The sequence below is a fragment of the Mustelus asterias genome, chromosome 7 (genome assembly GCF_964213995.1).
Source record: "Mustelus asterias chromosome 7, sMusAst1.hap1.1, whole genome shotgun sequence".
In the NCBI taxonomy this organism is placed as follows: Eukaryota; Metazoa; Chordata; class Chondrichthyes; order Carcharhiniformes; family Triakidae; genus Mustelus; species Mustelus asterias.
In genome coordinates, this window is record NC_135807.1 from 103412507 (window position 1) to 103434022 (window position 21516).

Below are 21516 nucleotides of genomic sequence, written 5' to 3' on the forward strand. Positions count from 1 at the left end.
ATTTTTAAGACAGACGTAGATAGATTCTTGACTAATGGGGGGAGTGCAAGGTTATCAGGATAGTCAGAATGTGGAGTTGAAGCCACAATCAGATCAGCCATGATCTTATTGAATGATGATGTGAAGATGCCAGTGTTGGATGAGAGATCACACGACACCAGGTTTCTTTGAAATTACAAGCTTGCGGAGCACTACCTCCTTTGTCAGGTGAAGTGGAGCGAGGTGCGCAGGCACAGAATATATAGGCAGAGTGACGATAGCTCGATACTAACAGGTAATCAAGAGTCTCAATGGATAAGTGCAGACAGTGCAGGTTGGCTGAATAACAAGTTATTACAAGTAATCATGAGCGCTAATAGACAAATGCAAGCAATTAAGTATAATCTGTATGTGTAAAGTGTTGACAGGCTGTATAACAAGTGAAGGGATGACCCAAGAACCGATAATTTTTAAGGCAGAGAGATAATTATAAACAAAGAATAAGGTAGTGTTAAACGCTATGCAAACTAATTCAGCTGGAGAGATCACCTGTAATCAAGGTAAAATTTAAAGTTTTTAAAGTTTATTAGTGTCACAAGTAGGCTTACATTAACACTGCAGTGAAGTTACTGTGAAAACCCGCTAGTCACCACACTCCAGCGTCTGTTCGGGTACACAGAGAGAATTTAGCATGGCCAATCCACCTAACTCCTTTGGACTGTGGATGGAAACCGGAGCACCTGGAGGAAACCCATGCAGACACAGGGAGAACACCACACAGACAGTGACCCAAGCCGGGAATTGAACCCAGGTCCCTGGTGCTGTGAGGCCACAGTGCTAACCTCTGTGCCACTGTGTCGCCCACGGTGGATGCATGGCGTCAAAAGAGGATAGTCAGGGAGATTTTCCCCCACAGACTTGTAAACCTACACTGTCTATACTTATTCTTTGACAGTCTTGATTACCTGTTAGTGTTGGGCTATTGTCACTCCACCTGTATATTCTGTGCCTGCACACCTCGCTCCACTTCACCTGACGAGGAAAGCTTGTGAGTTCACATAAATCTGTTGGACTATAACCTGGTGTCGTGTGACCTCTTATCTTACTTAATGATGGAGCAGGCTCGCAGGGTCAAAAGGCAAACAAACATACAAATTATGAGTATGAGTATGTATACTGGAGCATTTAAGAGGAAATATGAAATGCAAGAAGACAAACAAAATGGATGCAGCAGAAAGCTGAACAACAGGTGGGATACAAACACAGAGCGATTGGACGAGAAGCTGCAGAATCGTAACACAGATCTCAAGAAGCAAAGCCAAAGGCCGACTCCAGCAGACTACTTTAGCTCAGATAAAGGGACACAACATTCCACCACCGAAGAACAATGTTCTCCCTGTGTCTGCGTGGGTTTCCTCCGGGTGCCCCGGTTTCCATCCACAGTCCAAAAGAGTTAGGTGGATTGGCCATGCTAAATTCTCTCTGTGTACCCGAACAGACGCTGGAGTGTGGTGACTAACTGCGACTAACAATTGTTAGTGAGAAAATTAAACAAGCTATAAAAGACTGTAAAGGTGTTCAATTTTCTGTTAAACATTGATTGTTAATCTTATTTAGTTTAGACATAACAGAAAAAATGTTTGATTTGAACAGTTATATTGAAATATTGCAGCATTTTCTTGAAGGAAGAGATGTTATATTATTCCAATATGATTTCGGAACTATACGTTCATGTTTATTTCTACATATGTATCCAGAGTGCCAAATACATTCACTACTACACTTGTCTGTCCATCCAATAACACATGGTACTAAGATCTGAGAAATACATTCAATGAAGCTCCACAAGATAGAACTCTGGGTAAACAGTGCAGCGTGAAATAAAAACAGGAAATGATGGAAACGCTTAGTGGATCTGTGGACTTTAACATTTCAGATCTGCTCCTTTCACCACAGCATTGTGATACTGGAGTCATCAGCCAGTACAGCAAGAAGAGAATCAAGTCAAGGATCAGTCTTCCAGCTGAAACCTAAAGTATCTATCAGTATAAAAAGAGAGTGTCCAAAGTATTTCTCCTACAAGGTCATTTTCCTTTCAACAATGCACAATGCCAGTCTACTGGAAAATATACTCTTGTTCCAATATACAGTCACAACTGAGTTGGGTAGATCATGTAGCCAGAATGTCTGATTCACTTACCAAAGCACATCTTCTCTGGAAAGCTTGAGTCTGGGATACATTCTCATGATGGTCAAAGGAAGCACTACAAGGACACTCTGAAGGCGTCACTTAGGGGTTCTGAAATTGACTTTGGAGGCTTGAGTGAAGATTGCTACACCTGACACAACCAAATAAAAAATGGCGCAACCTCCTTCAAAAGCAAGTACATACCAGAGGCGGAGAGCAACACAAAGATAGGAAATTCAGAGCCAGCAACTCGCACAAAACTCAGTGGTAACCCGTCCTGTTTACAGTAGAACTTTCCAGACCCAGACAGGCCTCGGCAGTCACCACCATATTGAAACCTCAGCAACCACCTCAGGCGATGGACATCCTCACCTTCAGGGAGGAGCATGGAGAAAGAATAACATCCTCACCTCTAATAGGGATCATTCTGATTCAAAGTGAACTGGAGTGAACCTTCTAACACTGATAATATCTGACAGATGCATTACAAAAGTGCCATCTCTGCAGATGGAGGGTTCCCTCATTTCACTTAATTGGCGGCAAAGCTTTGGAATGTCCCCTGATCGATCGGGAAAGGCGCTAGACCAATGCAATTCCAGAAGTCAGAGAGACTTCCAGAGGATTGTAAATCCCAGTGAGGCAGATCCTCTGCTCCTTGGTTTGTTTGCCCTCGTTCCTTCATTTTGCAAACATGGTGATCTTCACGTTGCAAACTATGATTTTTTTTGCAGCAGGAACATTTCTGGCTGTTTTGCACTATCACTAATAATGTGAGTGGCAAAAAAAAAGACTTCCCGTTACCGTACCCAGTGATTGCATTGGGAGACAAATCCTGTCCTGAGTTTCTCTGTCACCAGCCTCTTCCGCCGACAGTGAGCAGACGGATTGAACCGTACCCGCGCCGGAGCCAGTCCCCCCCCCCCCGGGAGGTGCCTGTCGCTGGGGCGGCGCGCGAACCGCGGCTCGGCTCCGTCAGGTGATTGACAGCTAGATCCGCCAATCCAGGCGGTGGAGGCTGGTGATTGGCAGCAGAACTCTCCAATCCGGGTGACCAGGGCGGGTGAATGGCAGCTGGACTCCCCAATCCGGGTGATCCGAGCCGGTGATTGACAGAGAAACTCTCCAATGTGGCTGGGCCAGGCCCGGTGATTGGCTGCTGTCTTGCCCAATGTGAGTGGGCCGTGAAGGCGGGACTTCCTTGGCTGGGGCGGTTGATATGTGCCGCCCTTGCCACTGTCTTTGCTGTGTTTATAATCGGTGAGCGGGGCTGAATGGCGGCTGCTGGAGTGATTCGCAGGTTGGAGGAGACGGTGGTTAACAGGATAGCTGCCGGTGAGGTGATCCAAAGGCCTGCTAACGCTATTAAAGAGATGGTGGAGAACAGGTGAGTTCTGATGGGTTGGGATAGTGTTCACAGAGCAAGAGGCCGCTCATACACACACGAACCTCTATATGAGGCACAGAGCTGTCTCTTATTGAATAGATCAAATCACCATTGAGATATTGTCATCCTAAGACTTAATCTGTGGAATGTGAAACTTTACAGTTTAGGTTATTTGTGTGTGTGTATATTCTATTATTGTAATCTTTTCTTTGCAGTATTAACCTCCTCTGCTGTCCATCTCCATCTGTCCACATGCATGTTGACAATGGAAGTGATTGCTAAAAATTAAGTTATTAGTGTCATAAGTAGGCTTATATTAACACTGCAATGAAGTTACTGTGAAAATCCCCTGGTCGCCACACTCCAATGCCTCCTGGGGTACATGGAGGGAGAACTTAGCATGGCCAATCCACCTAACCAGCACCTCTTTCAGACTGTGGTGAGGAAACTCACGCAGACATGGGAGAACGTGCAAACTCTGCACAATCACCAAGCCAGGAATTGAACCTGGTTGCTAATCACTGTGCTGCACCAACAAGATTGAGTGAATGTTCCAGGTATTGGAGTATGGACCACTGTTCTCACTAGTAATTTACCTGAACTCGGAAACAAAGGAGTTCAATTTGCTGATAAATCAGGAGGTGCTGTCGAACTGCTGGAGGATGTTGCACTGACACTACCGGAGGCGATAATTGAACAAAATGTTGTAGGTGAAATTTAATGCTGATGAGTATGAACTGCTGCACCTAGGAAAGATAAATGAGCCAACAGGTGCTCCATGTGTGGAAGTGTTGTGCAGATGTAATTTTATATCTAGGCTAAAATTTGGGACAGCCAAATAAAGCTGATTGGCCATTTTTTTTACAAGTGAGGTGAAGCGGAATAATTGGATGTGTAACTGGTGAGTTTGCAAGGGGACACAGGTTCCATCATCTCCTTTGTCAATTCATGGTGCAATAGGAAGTGGAATATCTATTAGCAGTTTCAGATAGAAATACAGCTCTATGGTAGTATTGGATAATATAAGACATTAGCAGGATAGTGGACAGTGAAGCAGGCAATATTCTGTATCTGTCGGTGGCAGAGTTGGTATCATACAGCTGGAATTGATGAAAATTGTACGGTAATGTTTTCAGCCACCAGAATAAAACTTTAAAATGTAACATCCTTCTCTTACCAGGCAATGTGATCCTTAGAGTTTCGCTTTTGCAAACTATTTTACTATCAGTACAGTGAGAGAGAGTAAGACGCAGTTAAATAAATTGTGAACTGACTTTGCATTTATATTTACTCTGTAGATGCTAGGCTGTGGTGCATAAGACCATAAGATATAGAAGCAGAATTAGGCCTTTCGGCCCATCTAATCTGTTCCACCATTGAATCATGTTTCTTAACCTTATTCTTCTGCCTTTTCCCGTAACCTTTGATCCCTTCACCAATCAAGAACCTATCTCTCTCTCTGTCTTAAACATAATCTATGATTTGACCTCCACGGCCTTCTGTGGCAATAAATCCCACAGATTCACCACCCTCTGGCTGAAGAAATTCCTTCTCATCTCGGTTCTAAAACGTCATCCCTTTACTCTGAGGCTGTGTGCTCAGATCCTAATCTTTCCCAGTAATAGAAACATCTCCTCCGTGTCCAGTCTATCCAGGCTTTTCAGTGTTCTGTAAGTTTCAATGAGATCCCCCTCATCCTTCTAAACTCCATCGATTTACAGACCCAGAGTCCTCAAACGCTCCTCAGGTGTCATGCCTTTCATCCCTGGGATCATTCTCGTGAACCTCCTCTGGGCCCTCTCCAAGGCCAGCACATTTTTCCTTAGATGTGGGCCCAAAATCTCTAACAATATTCAAATATTGTCTGACCACAGCCTTGCAAAACCTCAGCAGTACATCCCTGCTCTTGTATTCTAGTCCTCTCAAAATAAATGCTAAGCTTTCTTAGCCTTCCTAACTACCAACTCAACCTGCAAGTTAACCTTAAGAGAATCTTGAACGAGGGCTCCCAAGTCCCTTTGTGCTCCAGATTTCTGAATTCTCTCCCCATTTAGTATGTACCTCTATTCTTCCTATCAAAGTGCATAACCTCACACTTTCCCATGTTGTATCCCATCTGCTGCTTCTTTGCCCACTCTCCTAACCTATTCAAGTCCTTCTGCAGCCTCCCTGTCTCCTCAATACTACTTGTCCCTCCACCTATACTTTGTATCATCTAAGGCAGCATGGTGGCACAGTGGTTAACATTGCTGCCTCACAACGCCAGGAACCTGGGTTCACTTTCAACCTTAGATCTGTGTGGAGTTTGCACATTCTCTCTGTGTGTGCGTGGGTTTCCTCTGGGTGATACAGCTTCCTCCCACAATCCAAAGATGTGCAGTTAGGGTGGATTGGCCATGTTAAATTGCCCTTCAGTTTTAGGGGTCTAACAGGGTAAATGTGTGGGGTTCTGGGTTAGGGGCTGGGTGGGATTGTGGTCAGCGCATACTCGATGGGCCTCCTTCTGCACTGTAGGGATTCTATGATTCTATGAAACTTAGCCACAATGCCCTCAGTTCCTCATCTAGATCATTGATGTGTAAAGTGAAAAATTGTGATCCCAACACTAATCCCTGTGGAACTCCACTAGTCACCGGCTGCCATCCTGAAAAGGACCCCCTATCCCCACTCTCTGTCTTCTGCCAGTCAGCCAATCTGCTATCCGTGCTCGTACCTTGTCTCTAACACCATGGACCTTATTATTATCACCTTATTAAGCAGCCTCCTGTGTAGCATCTTGTCAAAGGCCTTTGGAAAATCCAAGTAGATGACATCCACTGGCTCTTCTTTGCCTAACCTGCTCATTACCTCCTCAAAGAAGTCTAACAGATTTGTCAGACATGACCTCCCCTTAATGAAACCATGCTGACTTTGCCCTATTTTACCATGCACTTCCAAGTAGACTGTAATTGGAACTGCACGGATTCTTGCTGTAACATGGTTTCCTTTCCTGCAGACCAAATGTCTAACATTCTAACACCATCATTTGTTCTTGAAGGTGCAATTACTTGCAGGAATATGGTGCCACTATCCCCAGCTCCATTTTTAATGGTATTTTTTATGGCATTTTGCACCAAATTCTATAATTACCCCAAATATGTACTATCTACCCCATCCCGATTTTAAAATATAATTGCACCACCATTCTCCATACTTAGCTGTAACTAGTCATAAAATGGCTATAATAGACCATGGAAATTTGTCATCCTTTCTCCTTGGATTGTGAGACGTTGGATTCTCTAGGGTATAATTATGTGCACGCAGCGAAGGAAATGTTACCTTTTCTTTTGTGTTCCTGTTGTCAAGATGCAAAATTAATATTTATATCCCCTCAATTGTTTTTTTTTGATCAAGTACACCTTGACTTATGCAACGCAGTTAATGTTCAAAATCTGCTTCAAAGCACTGACTCACATTACACACACCCAACATCAATATAAATATGTCAAAAAGAAAAATTGGAATTATGTTAATAGTTTTTTGAAATTAGTAGGTAGATTTTAACTTTTACTGTAGTGAGTACAAACCAAATAATAAATGGAAACATGTAAAACAGCTGTTACTACACTTGTAGGTGGACACACCATTCCCAAGCCTCAGGATTTGCGAGTATTCCATTATTTCCATGGCATATCCTGAGTAGTTGTAGTGAGATCAATGTTATAAATGTATTCAATTTTTGTAAATGTAATTAGTAGCCAAAGTGGCTTTCCCACTCCTTTTTATTCATTGCACCTTTTCCCGGTCCTGGCACCACCTCCCACCACTCTCTCCAAAGTTGTGAATTTGCCCTGTGACTGGCTGAGTCATTTTGTAGATTTGTCGAGTCCCAGTGTCCAAGTTCTGAAGGTTCCCTGAAACAGGAGGATACTTGAAATTGCATCTTTTATTATTGGGTTAGGTGATCAGCCATCTGCAAGATTGAAATTGGTGTTCATCCACACAAATCCAGCTGTCAAACTAATGAATATTGTAAACAATACAATTCTGTTTGCATTTGAAGTAAATAATGTGACTCATTGATCTGTTCTAAACTCCTTGAGTGAGTTGTTGGTTTCCTATCTCATGATGGTGAGAAAAGCCCTTCCTGTCAGATCCTTTCTGCATGCCCGGAGTCTCAACCCCTCCGCAGGTAGTCCTAAAAGTGCCAAGGTGGGGAAGAGACCATTACCCACCTTCTGAAATGTGCCTTTGCAGAAAAGATCTGAAGAGAGATGCAGTAGTTTTTGTCGAGGTTCATCCCAAGCAGCTTTGTGACTTGGGACTCTGCGCTCTACAGGTTGTTCTCAGGGATGCACACCAAGATAAACATCAACCGCAGAGCAGCACAGTGGTTAGCACTGCTGCCTCACAGCGCCAGGGACCCGGGTTCAATTCCAGCCTTGGGTGTCTCTGTGTGGAGTTTGCACGTTCTCCCCATGTCTGCGTGGGTTTCCTCCCACACTCCAAAGGTGTGCATGTTAGTTGGATTGGCCATGCTAAATTGCCCATTAGTGTCTAAAGATGTATAGGAAGGGTGGATTAGCTATGATAAATGCATGGGGTTACAGGAATACAGTGGGGAATGGGCTTGGGTAAGATGCTCTTTGGAGAGTCAGTGCAGATTGGCTTCTTTCTGCACTGTAGGGATTCTATGCTGTAGGGCTGTTAACTTGTTGAAAAATGCTATTTGGCCTGCCTGCAACCTGCTGGTCTTCCAGCGCAAAGAGTTGACCTCGACTAGAGTGTTGCAGACTGGCATGTTTTCAAGGTCCAGAACTGCATGCTGAGGGAAGCACTATGGCTAGGAGCAGATACCACAGAGTCACAATGGAGAAAGGCCTTTCACTCATAATACATAAAGGGACTGGAAACTGTAAAAACCCCTTGGGTAGTATGCCTGACATGGAATGTATATTGTAACTATCAGAATATTTCAGTTGTATTAAGGCACCTCAGAGTGGAACGTGCTGCGTGAAGAAAAGTTGAATTTTGTTGCACTTCCTGTAAAATTCAATTTGAAATGTTTTGAAAATGAATAAAGTATATTTTAAGTTGAAATGGAGGATTTTAATGACCACATGAGCTTGTGAAATTTGCTCTATTATGGGCATCGCTGGCTAGATCAGCTTTTGTTGTCCATCCCTAATTGCCCTTGAACTGAGTGGCTGTACCTTTTCTGGAGGCACTTAAAAGTCAACCACCTTACTGTGGATCTGGAGTCACATGCAATAGGTAAGATTTCCTTCCCTGAAGGACGTGAGTGAACCAGATGGGTTTTGATCATTACTATTTTATTAATTCAGTTTAAATTCCACTCGCTGCCATGGTGGGATTTGAACCCATGTCTTCAAGGCATCAGCCTGGACCTCTGGGTTACTCATCCAGTGACATTACCACTGCATCATTGTCCTCCCAAAGTGGAGGTGTGGCTCAGTCTGAGATATCTAGCTTACTTGTGCCTTGAGTCTGCGAAAGTTCCAATTTATGTTTTCGTAAGGTGAACAATATTGTAACTCATTCAAATTTTAGGATAGTCATAGAGCTTTACAGCATGGAAACAGACCCTTCGGCCCAACTTGTCCATGCCGCCCTTTTTTGTTTAAAACCCCTAAGCTAATCCCAATTGCCCGCATTTGACCCATATCCCTCTATACCCATCGTACCCATGTAACTATCTCTAAATTTAGTTTTGTTCTGAATAAACAAATTATCTTCGGTGCAATGTGCTAACAGGATAATTTTTCTGTTTACAGTTTGGATGCCAAATCTACAAATATTCAGGTGACTGTAAAGGATGGTGGGCTGAAGTTGATTCAGATCCAGGATAATGGGACCGGTGTCAGGGTAAGACATCTTAAAAACTAGACCAAAGAAACTTGCATCTGTTCACAGTCCTCTGGCATGAAATATCACAAACCTTGCATAAAAATGCCAGGGCTGCATACTAGTAACCTAGGTCCGAGTAGGGACGCAACATTGATTGCAGTAGTGTTCAGTTGCCTCATCCCACTCACTCTAATCAGTGCAATTACTGCAATAAAAGTTTGTTTCTGGTTGCACGTTGGAGTGCAGAATCCCTGCTGGAATTTTCCTGATGTAATAACATTTTAACCTTTTATCTTTACGAAGGTATCATGCATTTCAAACTGATTGGTAAACATAGCACGTGTCCAAACATTTTGTCTCTGCGCTGTGTAGAATCTTTTAATCTTCGGAGAGGTTTACAAGATTATGACAGGCTTGGATAGAGTAGATAGAGTCTTTTTCCCAGGGTTGAAAGGTCAAGTACAGTGGAGCCCCGTTGTAACACGCCCCGATTTAGCGTGAAATCGGATATGACACGATGAATCATTGGACCCTTTTTTTACTATTTCCGCTTTAGTGATTTAGCGCGAACCTGGTAACATTCACGATAACATTTTATGGACCCCAACCATCGCGTTACAACGGGGCTCCACTGTACTTGGGGGTATAGGTTGAAAGTGAGAGGGGGAAAGTTTAAAAGAGGGCAAGTTTTTCAGAGGGTGGTGAATGCCTGGAATATGCTGTCGGAGGAGGTGGTGGAAGCAGATTCTATAATAACATTCAAGAAGCATTTGGGTAGATATATGAATAGGCAGGGAATAGAGGGATATGAACAACATAGAGGCAAGAAAATATTAGATTAGAGAGGCATCTGTGTTGGCACAAACTTGGTGGGCTGAAGGGCCTGTTCCTGTGATGGACTGTTCTTTGTTCTTTCTGTGTATCTTAAGTTGATAACAAGATGAGGCAGCAGCGCTTGGACTAGCCAGACCTAATATTCAGGCCCATCAAGTTGAAGCAGCATTAGTGCATAGGATTTAAATTGTCTGAGCTTGAAGGACCTGTGGTTTGGCCACCATTAGATTAACAGGCCATCACACTGTAGGAAGATTGCCACAATTGATAGTTCTATTATAACTGATTTCCATAACTAATGAAACAATCATTGCACTTTTGCCCAGTACAAACTCTATATTTTGACAAACATCTGTTCCGCTCCCATTTAAAGTGCAAGTTGACTTCAAGAGACAGTACATTTGATTGCTGAGTGCACTTTACAGGTACAGACAAATATTTGTCCACTCCTCAACTAACCTAGTTTACAGGCTCAGCCCTTTGTAACTTTATCACTTCCACAACTGTAAAAGCAATGGTTTCCTCGATTTATAATTAATTTACACAAGGCTGGAACAGAAAGATATGCTGGCTTACCCTTGCAGGATCAACATCTGTATGAAACTACACCAATTACTACATTCTCTTTCTATTCCTCACCCCAAATATTCATTCTCATGTCCTTTTCTTCCAGCTTTTGAATGCGCTGTTCCTTGTATTTATTTATTTATTTTCTGTTTTCACTCTTATCACTTCAGGCTTTCATTTTTGGCTAACTTTTTTTCTTCTGCTCCCTTGTCCAGCCCATTCCCTCATTTGCGCCTCAAACTACTGAAGAAGTAAATGGGAATGGTGGCGCAATTCTAGCCATCCAAGTGGCTATTGTATAGGAGAATATTTTGCCTGTTTCAAGGATTGATTTCAGATACCACTAAATGCTAAAAATGAAATCATAGTCCAAGCGTAAATAAAAGCCTACTGTATTCATGGGTCCCAGAGCGATCTCCTCTACATTGGCGAGACTAGGCACAAACTGCGTGACTGCTTTATGGAACACCCGTGCTCCATCCACAAGTATGACCCCAGCCTTCCGGTTGCTTGCCATTTCAACTCAGTTTTGCTTCCACTGAGCACTGACCTTTGTTCTCCTGTTAACACATTCCACTACTTTAGCTTTTTGCCATTATTAGCACTTCTTTAGACCTTAACGCCACCATTAGCACCACCTTTGTCTTGCGTCCAAGACATCTTTGTTAATCTCTTCTTAGCTCCACCCTACTCCTGACCTTCTATTCTGCCCCACCCACCACGTCCAGCTGTATAATTCATTACATTTCTACCCCTCTTCGATTCTGTGGAAAAGCCGTATTACCAGGCCATCGCACTGTAGGAAGATTCAAAACATTGACTTTTTCTCCATAAATGCTGACCTGCTGAGTTTGTCCAGCACTTTCTGTTTTTAGTCCTGGAGTAACCTTAATTCTAGCATTTTTCTAAAACTGTTAATTGTTGATGCTGATATGATACAAATTATAGTTGTTATAAAGCTGAACAAATTGAAGGTTTACATCATGCTATATTACAATTTAATGGCTGATTTGTAATTGGACAAATTGGGTGAGTTTTACAATTAAGAGTTGGTTGTTATAGCTTGAAAAGGCATATGTTATGCAATGCAACAGAAAAGGATCATTCCCATACTCTCTTGTTCAGCGATAATCTCAACTACAAGAAGTTGTAGAATGGATTCCAAATTGTATCCTGCACGGTCAGAAAAAAATCAGCGCACCAATCCTGCTGGATTATTTTTGGCAATATCTTAGTTTGTCTCGTTGGGCTGGATGGTTCTATGGGATCAATGATTGCACAAAGTGGGAATATTGTATAAAAAGATCGGACATACAGCACCTTTTAACACCAGACCGAGCAAAGGGAACTTCACAGATAGAAACAAGGGAAGAAACACAAGTTCAGAGGGGAGAGATCAGGAGGAGTAATGGAAAGTTTGAAGGATTTTGAGAAGATTTTTAAAAGTTGGTGAGTGAGAGGCTAAAAAGTTAAAGGGGGTCTTTAAGAGCAGATCCAGCAGAACTGTTTATAAGATAGTGGGAGATGGTTTCTGCTATGTTGCAGTGAAGTCTTTGCCTTCCTCCCATCTTGTAGGTTGACTCAAAAGTCTCTCAGTTTTGTCCTATACAATTTACTATTTTTAACATGTTTTTAGACTTCGGATGTCAACGCAATGTGTTTTTCATTTGATTTTCCCCTGCCCAACTTATCTTTTATTCATAATTAGAAGGACGATTTGGAAATACTTTGTGAAAGGTTTACTACAAGCAAACTACAAAAATTTGAAGATCTCACTAGTATTGCAACTTACGGTTTTAGGGGAGAGGTAGGTGTGAAACTTGATTGTTCTTCTATGATTAAAATTCATTTGAAAACTGCTATAGTTACAATGTGCAGTAAGAACCATTCACAAATGGAAAAGATCATCCAGGCTATCAACCTCATTCCTCAATGGCTCTTGGCAACCTGCAGTTTCACAGCCTCTTAACATATTTAACTTTCCTGAGGAAGATCATCAAGACACAAGCAAACTCCAAAGAAGCCAAAACTGCATATATATCCAGTGTTCTGTATAAAGTGCTTTTTGGTGCTCTATAAATCATCAGTGCCACAATTTATTCTGCTGAGTTCAATATCCTGATTATAGCCAGCTCTTCACCCATTTCCTTTTAAAGCTATTAATTTTGAAAATATTCTATTCGACAAACCCTACTTGCAGCAATCACCAAAGATCCTTAGACAGCACCTTCCAAACCCACGACCATTTCCATTTGGTAAATGCTGCAAGTAGGGTTTGTCTAATGGAATATTTTCAAAATTGATAGCTTTAAAAGGAATTGGGTGAAGAGCTGGCTAAGGGCAGCAGATCCATGGGAACAACATCACTTTCAAGTTCCCCTCCAAGCCATTCACCATCTTGACTTGGCAATATATCACCGTGCCTTCACAGTTGCTGGGTCAAAATCCTGGAATTCCCTCCCTAACAGCATTGTGGGTCAACCCACAGCACGTGGACTGCAGCATTTCAAAAAGGTGACTCACCACCACCTTCTCGAGCAGCTAGGAATGGGCAATACATGCTGGCCAGCTAGCGACACCCATGTCCCACAAATGAATAAGAAAAAACCTTTAGAATTGTATGAATGGTATGGCTTGCAGCTTGAGAGAGTAATAATTTATCCTTGATCTATTTAGCTGTGCAGGTTCTCTTGTTTTTGGCATTTTATAAATGTTTTCTTTTTGAAATGAAGCATATTTGGAGAAAGTGTTACTTGTGTGTGTAACTAACTTAATTATAGGCTACCGCCTTTGTCAGAGGTATCACCTTTCAGGTGAGAAGTTGAGCTGAAACCAGGTTTGCCTGTTCTGGTAAATGTAAAAAGTCCCATGGCACTCTTCACTGGTATGCCGACCAACATTCTTCCCTGAACCAATACTGTCAGAAACAGTCTATCGGGTCCTGAAAATTGATTGCTATGTTTGTGTATAATGATGATGGCAATTCAAAAGTGGCATAGTGGTATTGTCACTGGAATCCAGTAATCCAGAGGCCCAAGCTATGATCTGGGGACATGGGTTCAAACTACGTCATCTGCTGCAATTCAAAATTAACTAATTAATCTGGAATTTAAAAGCAAGATTCAGTAATAGTCTAAGTTACCCATCTGATTCACTAATGTTCTTTAGGCAACAAAATTTGGTGTTCTTACCTGGTCAGGCCTACTTGTGACTCCAGAGCTCACAGCAATGTAGATGACTCCTGGTACCACTACAAAATCTAAAACTTTTGCAGTTTGCGGCACGAAGCACAGTGGTTAGCACTGCTGCTTCACAGCTCCAGGGACCTGGGTTCGATTCTCGGCTTGGGTCACTGTCTGTGTGGAGTTTGCACATTCTCCTCGTGTCTGCGTGCGTTTCCTCCGGGTGCTCCGGTTTCCTCCCACAGTCCAAAGATGTGCGGGTTAGGTTGATTGGCCATGCTAAAAATTGCCCTTAGTGTCCTGAGATGTGTAGGTTAGAAGAATTAGTGGGTAAATATGTAGGGATATGGGGGTAGGGCCTGGGTGGGATTGTGGTCGGTGCAGACTCGATGGGCCGAATGCCCTCCTTCTGTACTGTAGGGTTTCTATAATAAAAGGAATGAAACCGGACAAAGCAGCTGGTACTGACTTATCAAACAATAATCTCCGACCCTGGCCCTCCTACCAAAATTAGTCCTCCTACTAAGATCTAGACGCTTGTGCCAAAATTGATCTGGGGGCACTAGTGATCTGATTAATGCCACAGTTAAACAAAGGCCATGTTCACCTTCATTTCTGAAGTTGCTGCTCTGCATCCTTGCATGTATTCGCATTGCTGCTCAGATCTCGGGAAAGCAAGTTAACTCCACTGCTTTCCTGCATTTACCTATCTAATATGCAGCAGATCTTCAGGCAACTTTAGCTACAGTAGTCTTTAGATGAAGACCGTGTATAATCCATATGAATTGCTCCTGTTAATCTTGCACATCTTGTCTACAAATTTTGCTTCCTGTTTTCATTTTTTGGTTCCTTCGTTGTGCCCAAATTTATGATTGTAAATTGCTTTATCAACATTTCCCACTCCAATTTCAATGTCTGTCTCTATATTTGTGGGTGTGGTCATTAGATGGTTCTATGGAGTATGCCTCTGAAATCTCTACTCCTTGGGCATTAAAGAAAACTTTTGTTCACCTGACTGAGGAATAATAGGAACATTAGTCTTTTGAAAAAAATTCTAGAGTGCCTAATATTAGCCATTGAACTACAATTCTACAGTGAAATGGCCTGTTGGTACAAAGCATGAAATGAATTTCCTCATTAAAATACTTCCTCATTTTCTAGGCTCTTGCCAGCATTAGCCATGTCGCACATGTCATCGTAACAACCAAAACTGCTGATGGGAAATGTGCATTCAGGTAAATGATTTTGTAATTCACTTTTTTGGGGTACTGCTTACAAATGAATGCCCTTTTGAGATTTTCACCAAGAATAACCAGAAAATCATTGAAATTTCCCGGTATGTGACCTCGGTGCACCAAGGTTTGTGCATTTAATCTTCGTGACATTTTGACCTGGACATATCACATGAAGGTGGTGATGGCGTGCTCACAGGACACACTCCTGCAGCTACTGGGATAATCTAGGCAGGGTGATCATCAGGGCTTTATGTAGAGCATTGAAAAAAATCTATTTTTTTAAAAAGGTGAAGAACTCAATTGCATTATCGCTTTTCATGTCATCTGCACTTAAATTGTCCTTCCCTTAAAAGTTATACAATTCAGTCACCTTTATTTTTAACTCTCGGTTATTAGAATTAACTATTTGTGGTTGTGTTTCCGTGTTACCTCAGCGAAGCTAAGAGTAAATTGTATTTTAGAATTAACCCTTCAGATTTGGAGCTTTGCATAACAGCATCACATAATTAGGGGGCAAGTGAACACCCAAATCCTCAGTCTGTGCCCACAGCTGTTGCAGCTTTGTGCCAGGTGCAAGAATTGATAAAAGCTGCCACAGCATTCCTAAACTGTTCTTTTGCCTGAGACAGTGCAGAGATGGGGATAGTGGTTCAGTCAAGTGCATATTTAAAACATATAAAATCTTACATTATTTCTGTTCTTCAGAGCTAGTTATTGTGATGGGAGACTAAAGGCTCCACCAAAACCATGTGCTGGAAACCAAGGTACCCAGATCACAGTAAGTTCCTCTTCAGTATTTTAATTTTTATTTTAATCTCTTGATTGAATATTAAAGCAAGCAGATGAACAATACAATTCCTCCCTGGTCATTTAAAATTAGTTTCATAACCCAACTCAACCTTTCTGGCCTTGCATGCTACTGTTCAATCTACAATCTCCCTTTCCTTTCCAAAGCCCTTCGGTTACCTCACAAATCCATGTCCTTCTTGAAACAGCTTGTTTTAATCTCCGCAGACAAGTTTCAATAAATGCTACACCACTGAATTAGCCCTAATCAGTCACAAATTACATCATTTGTGACTGCAGCCGTGGTGAGTTTTAACTTTCAGCTCATCTCTGCAACCATTGACAGTCAGCCACACCATTCATGTCTTCTAATATCTCACTGAGAGGGAATGCTGTTGCTTAGTTTATTTATTTAATTGTAACCAGAGCATTTTTCCTATTAGTAAAGAAAGCTGGATGGTGTGTAAAGCAGACTGATTTGCTTTTGCCCAAGGGAATGTATTTGTCTTTATATTCTACCTGGCATCACGTTATATCACTTGTGATTGGAACCTTTATACCCAAAGTTCTGCTGTTCTGCATTTGATGCACTGCTGTTGACTGCCAATGCATCTGCCTTCAGGTTTCTGCCTCCTGTTTTGGCCTGGTAAACCTCCTAGCTGGGTCAATCGGTCAGTTATCTTACTTGGTGCAAAAGAAATCCCTTGCAGACACACAACTAACTGCAGTGGTTATAGCCTATTCATTTGCACTTCCAGACACTTAAAAATATTTCATGTTAAAATGGCAGTAAACAAATTTCTTTGTGTCTCAAGCTCAGGATATGTTTGTTTTGCAAAATTGTTAAATTAGATAGGGATTCATCTTGGCTGCATGTTTTACAGAATGTAGTCCCTGTCATACTACTCATCCTCTTGGAACACTCAGAAAGCCAATTGGTGAAGCATGGAATTGGAGCCAATCTTTACACACCATTATACTAAGTTACAAAGTTATATAGTACATGCATTCACCTCCTAGCCCAACAACCACCGTTTTAATCTGTCTGTATATCTTATTTTGGAGTGTGTCTTTATCTGGAACTCGGATGAATGCCCAGATAATGCCACTACCTGCAGACAATGAAACACAATTAATATATAATTAAATAGACCATTTTCAAATAAGAAAGAGCTTGTGTTTATATAGTGCCTTTCACAACTTTGGGATATCCCAAAGCACTTTACAATCAGTGGAATACTTTTTGAAGTGTGATTGCCGTTGTAACATTAGGAAATGTGTGTTTGAAATATTTTGTTTTATTTGAGGGATGGAATTTATAAGAGCAGGAATAGACTATTCGGTCCCTTGAGCCCATAATGCCATTCAATTAGATCATGGCTAAACTAGTTTTCAAATCCATTCACCTGTCTTTGATTCATATACTTTGGTCTTAACAGTGCAAGAAAAATGAACTGTTGTGGCTGCTGTAGTGGCCTTCGTTCTGCTTGAGCCCTGAATTTCTTTAGTTTGGTATTCCTGATGTTGACATCTGCTTTCAGGTAGAAGATCTTTTCTATAATATTGCCACACGAAGGAAGGCTTTGAAAAATCCAAGTGATGAGTATTCCAGAATCGTGGAAGTTATGAGCAGGTGGGTGCGATTTTAAAAATCTATTAAACCTGCTCTCTACATTACTGTTTCTGCAACTCTTTGATTGCTTGAACAAAAGGAATATTAGAAAGGATAGGGAAGGAGGAGCAGAGTGGAATTAGACTAAGTGTGAAAGGAAAACATTGACAATGACCAGATTGACTGGTCTTTATCTGTAGTGGCAGCATTTTCTAATTGACAAAACACATGGTTATATTTGGTCACTATTTCCACAATCTCGCTTTCCAGGTATGCAATTCACAATTCGGGAGTGAGCTTTGCAGTGAAAAAGGTGAGTCCTAATTGGTTTGACTAGACCTCCTCTTCTTTCTGAAACTGTTCTTTTGTGAGTCTTGAGGACCTCTTGTACCTAAACAGAAGTTCTGCTGGAAATATTGGGATAGGTTTTATGAATTCCTGCTCCAGGTGCCACAGTCTGCCTTTTGGGATTCTAGATACATTCCATCAAAAACTGTGCACGTTGTGACTATCCTGGGAACTTCCTAGGTTAATTGTCTGTTTAATCTTGCAAACCCACCCCAGTAGATATTCCAAGCAAGTTATTACCCTGTATAGGTGTAAATATCACAAGACCTTAAACAGGTTGTAGTTTTATTGCTTTTTTTTGTGAGTATTTACTTCTGATGAGTGTGTCTGAGAGCTATACCGACAGTTTCAGTGTGTGGGTAGAGCATTGTTCTTGAAATCATCCAGGTAACAATTGCACGACAATTTCCTGGGAAGTTTAAACTTCATTTGGACAATTTTCCTGTACTTGGAACCATCGAAAAAAGCGATTTTTAAAAAATTGCAAACATCGGATGGTTCCAACTGTGTACATCAATATTTACCCATAAAATGTAAGAAGAATTAAAACCAGTTCTAGCTTTAGGTAATTATAGTGTTGGTGCACCCTGCTGTTAACTTGGCCTCCATCTGCCGGCCTAACCATGCACGCACACGTGCACCCGGCTGCATAACCCTTTGCCAATTTGCATGTGACTGAGCCGGTGGTCCAGAAATGATCATCTTTGAGGTCCTGCGGGGGTCCGTGACTAGGTGGAGATTAGAGTGGAGGATCCAGGGACGGTGAGTCAGAGGCAAAGGGGGATGGTGTCCAGATGAGGTGGAGTGATTGAGGAGAGGATGGGAGGCATGTGGGGAGTCTTGGGCTCCCTCTCCTTGATGTGTCAGTTTATCTCAATCCACACTTAAACTCGCTGATTCTGAGCCAGCAAGATTCCAGGCGGAGGTACAAATGTATTTGCTCGAGACAGTCTTGCTGTTCACGTATTTCCGTGTACTCCACTCCAAACACACAACCTTCTTGCCATCTCTTAGTCTCGATTATTTACATCATTTGCAGCTACTCTTTTATTTGATGGAATTTCTTTTTCTCAATACACTAATTTGCAGTAAGCACCAAAAGAGTGGGGAAAAATTAAATACCTCTATTAAACTACTATCTAAACTTGTCAGAAATGAGCTCCATAACAATTTTACATGTGTATTTGGTTTATTTCTAGCAAGGTGAAACTGTTGCTGATGTGAGAACGTTGCCTAATGCCTCAACTCTGGATAATATTCGAACAATCTTTGGGAATGCTGTTAGCAGGTATGGTCAGTACAGAATGCACATTCGGATCATGGATTTTAAAATCGGGGTAAGAGTGAAGTAGACATGTATAAAGGCAAACAATTGAAAATTCTGTAACCCTGCAATAAAAACAGAAAATGCAAAGTTTCAGGTCTGTGACATTTCAAATCCTGATATAGGCAACAATACAGGATAAGTGCAGGGAGTGTAAGTGGTAGGGACTGTACTGGCTGAGATGGTAGAGGGCAGCCTTCTTGCTTAGATGTTAATTAAGGCCCTTGAAGTGGGCAATTGTGGGCCATTTAAAGGCCTCTTGATACATGTCTTAAACTTTACCAGTGGCAGGTTGGCCAGCTTCTCCATGAGGTGATGCCCCCCCTCCCCCCCCCCCCATTTGGCAGCCTTCCTGCTAGCTCAAGGTGTGAGTGCCCCATGTCCCTGAAGTGGTTAGGCAGGCTTGATCTCTTGGCATTCTCTGGGTCCATGTTGGCACTGCTGGGCATTCTGCAACAAAGTGATGTTTGCTATTATTTTAACTTTGGCTGGAAGAAAGTAAAGGCAGCAAGTGGAGTATTTAAATAGAGGCGAGCATTAGCAGAAACATCAGTCCCACGAGTGATCTTAAAAAGCTCGAATACCGGTTTAGAAAATAATCCTCACTATAGATTTCCACTCCAATTTGGAACCAACCTGAGAAATCCAACTTCAGTCCCAACGGCAGTTATCACAATCTCCTCCCGCAGTCAGCGGAGATACATGCAGCTGTGACACTTTCCTGCGAGCTCGGGTTGTATTAGTTTCTCAAACTAGTGCCCACTATTGCATGGTCTGGACCTAGGAGTAGGCCATTTGGCCCCTCGAGCTTGCTCCGCCATTCAATAAGATCATGGCTGATCTTCTCGTGGACTCAGCTCCGCTTATCTGCCTGCTCACAATAATTGGTAGAGAACGCAGGAAACTGCAGGCACAGCTGGTGTGCAGCCCTTCAGGTGACTGCAGCCATGATTGTTTGTTTGAGCTTCACAACCGATTAGGATTGGGGGATTTGACAGCAGCAAGTCATTCCTTAGTACTATATTCCCAACCAATTGCACCATCTGCACTTATCACCTGTTGCTGCTCATATCAAACATTAACCAGTTGTCAATATCGTAGGGTTTGATTCCAAAGATCTCTTTTCAAATAATTATGCCATCACTAGTTTCAGGCAAAGATAGGTTCTTCATTGGCTGATAAAACTACCTGAAATCTCCTTTCAACTTTTCATATTGCCAGCAGCAGTCAAAAAGTGGAGACTTCAGGCAGCTTCAAGCATTTCAGCTAATTAACAGTTTGCACTGTTAACCATGGAAGCTAACTGCATTTAAATGGAGAAAGAACTTGATTCACATAGCACCTTTCACAACCTCAGGACATTCCAAAGCACTTCATAGCCTCTTAAGTACTTTTGAAGCGTTAACGTTATAATATGGGTAAACATGGCAGTTAATTTACACACAAAATTGCAACAACATATGATTTTACAAATCACCTTGTATACAGGCCGATTGCATTGACACAGGCCAGGATTTTCCCCCAAAAATTCTATGTCCCCAATCTGTGTGGAAACGGAAGTAACTCCCATAAATGTGACTGCTTTATGTGGTAGGGGGCATTGTACTGTTAAAGCTGCACCCACAGCACCAGAAATCCAGGAAGGTTTCTTTGATGATAATAAAGATGTGGGACAGCATTGACTATACACGTTACTGAAACCAAGTATTTCCTTATTAAACTAGTGTTATAGAAGGTACAACGTACTTGGGATTCAATTTTGCTGATTTGGAATGCATTAGTGACCTTAAAAAGGCTATCCATTTCATGCTGTATTTTTTGTTTCCACCGCAGGGAATTAATTGAAGTGTGTCTTGATGATCCAAAATTTGCTTTCAAAATGAAAGGTTATATATCAAATGCAAATTATTCAGTGAAAAAGTGTATCTTTTTACTTTTCATCAATCGTAAGTAAACTTTTTAACTGGTTACTTGAAGTGGTTTAAGTTTTCAAAATGAGCCCAATCCCTTTCACTAACCCATCCTTTTGGTTTGTGTCTAATTGTGTCCTAATTGTTGTCTACCACAAACTTCAAATTAGGATTCTCTTCCCAGCATAATGTCATGCTGGAATTAGACAGGGGGCTCAGAGTGCACAATGCGCAGGTCTCCTCAGGTTTTCTGCTCATTGATAGACAGAAAATAGCATATGCAATGAATTGGGTGTACTGACCTCTCAGCCTGATTTGCC

At 41.8% G+C, this 21516-nt stretch overlaps 2 protein-coding genes across 3 annotated transcripts in view; one reads left to right on the top strand and one right to left on the bottom strand.

Moving 5' to 3' along the window:
• Positions 1-3070, bottom strand: part of LOC144495883 (TPR and ankyrin repeat-containing protein 1-like) — a 112892-nt gene extending 109822 nt beyond the window's left edge. The window contains exon 1 of one of the 2 annotated variants that reach the window (XM_078216610.1): positions 2974-3070. The gene's annotated coding sequence lies outside the window, so the exon portion shown is untranslated. The remainder of the gene's footprint in view (positions 1-2973) is intronic. The other variant, XM_078216608.1, reaches the window with a different exon arrangement.
• Positions 3071-3343: 273 nt separating this feature from the next.
• The window catches only part of mlh1 (mutL homolog 1, colon cancer, nonpolyposis type 2 (E. coli)), a 54059-nt gene continuing 35886 nt past the window's right edge, over positions 3344-21516 (top strand). Inside the window, exons 1-9 of the mRNA XM_078216638.1 lie at positions 3344-3551; positions 9326-9416; positions 12508-12606; positions 15143-15216; positions 15922-15994; positions 17544-17635; positions 17885-17927; positions 19162-19250; positions 21120-21232. Coding sequence (XP_078072764.1) covers positions 3439-3551; positions 9326-9416; positions 12508-12606; positions 15143-15216; positions 15922-15994; positions 17544-17635; positions 17885-17927; positions 19162-19250; positions 21120-21232 — 787 coding nt within the window. The 5' untranslated portion in view covers positions 3344-3438. The remainder of the gene's footprint in view (positions 3552-9325; positions 9417-12507; positions 12607-15142; positions 15217-15921; positions 15995-17543; positions 17636-17884; positions 17928-19161; positions 19251-21119; positions 21233-21516) is intronic.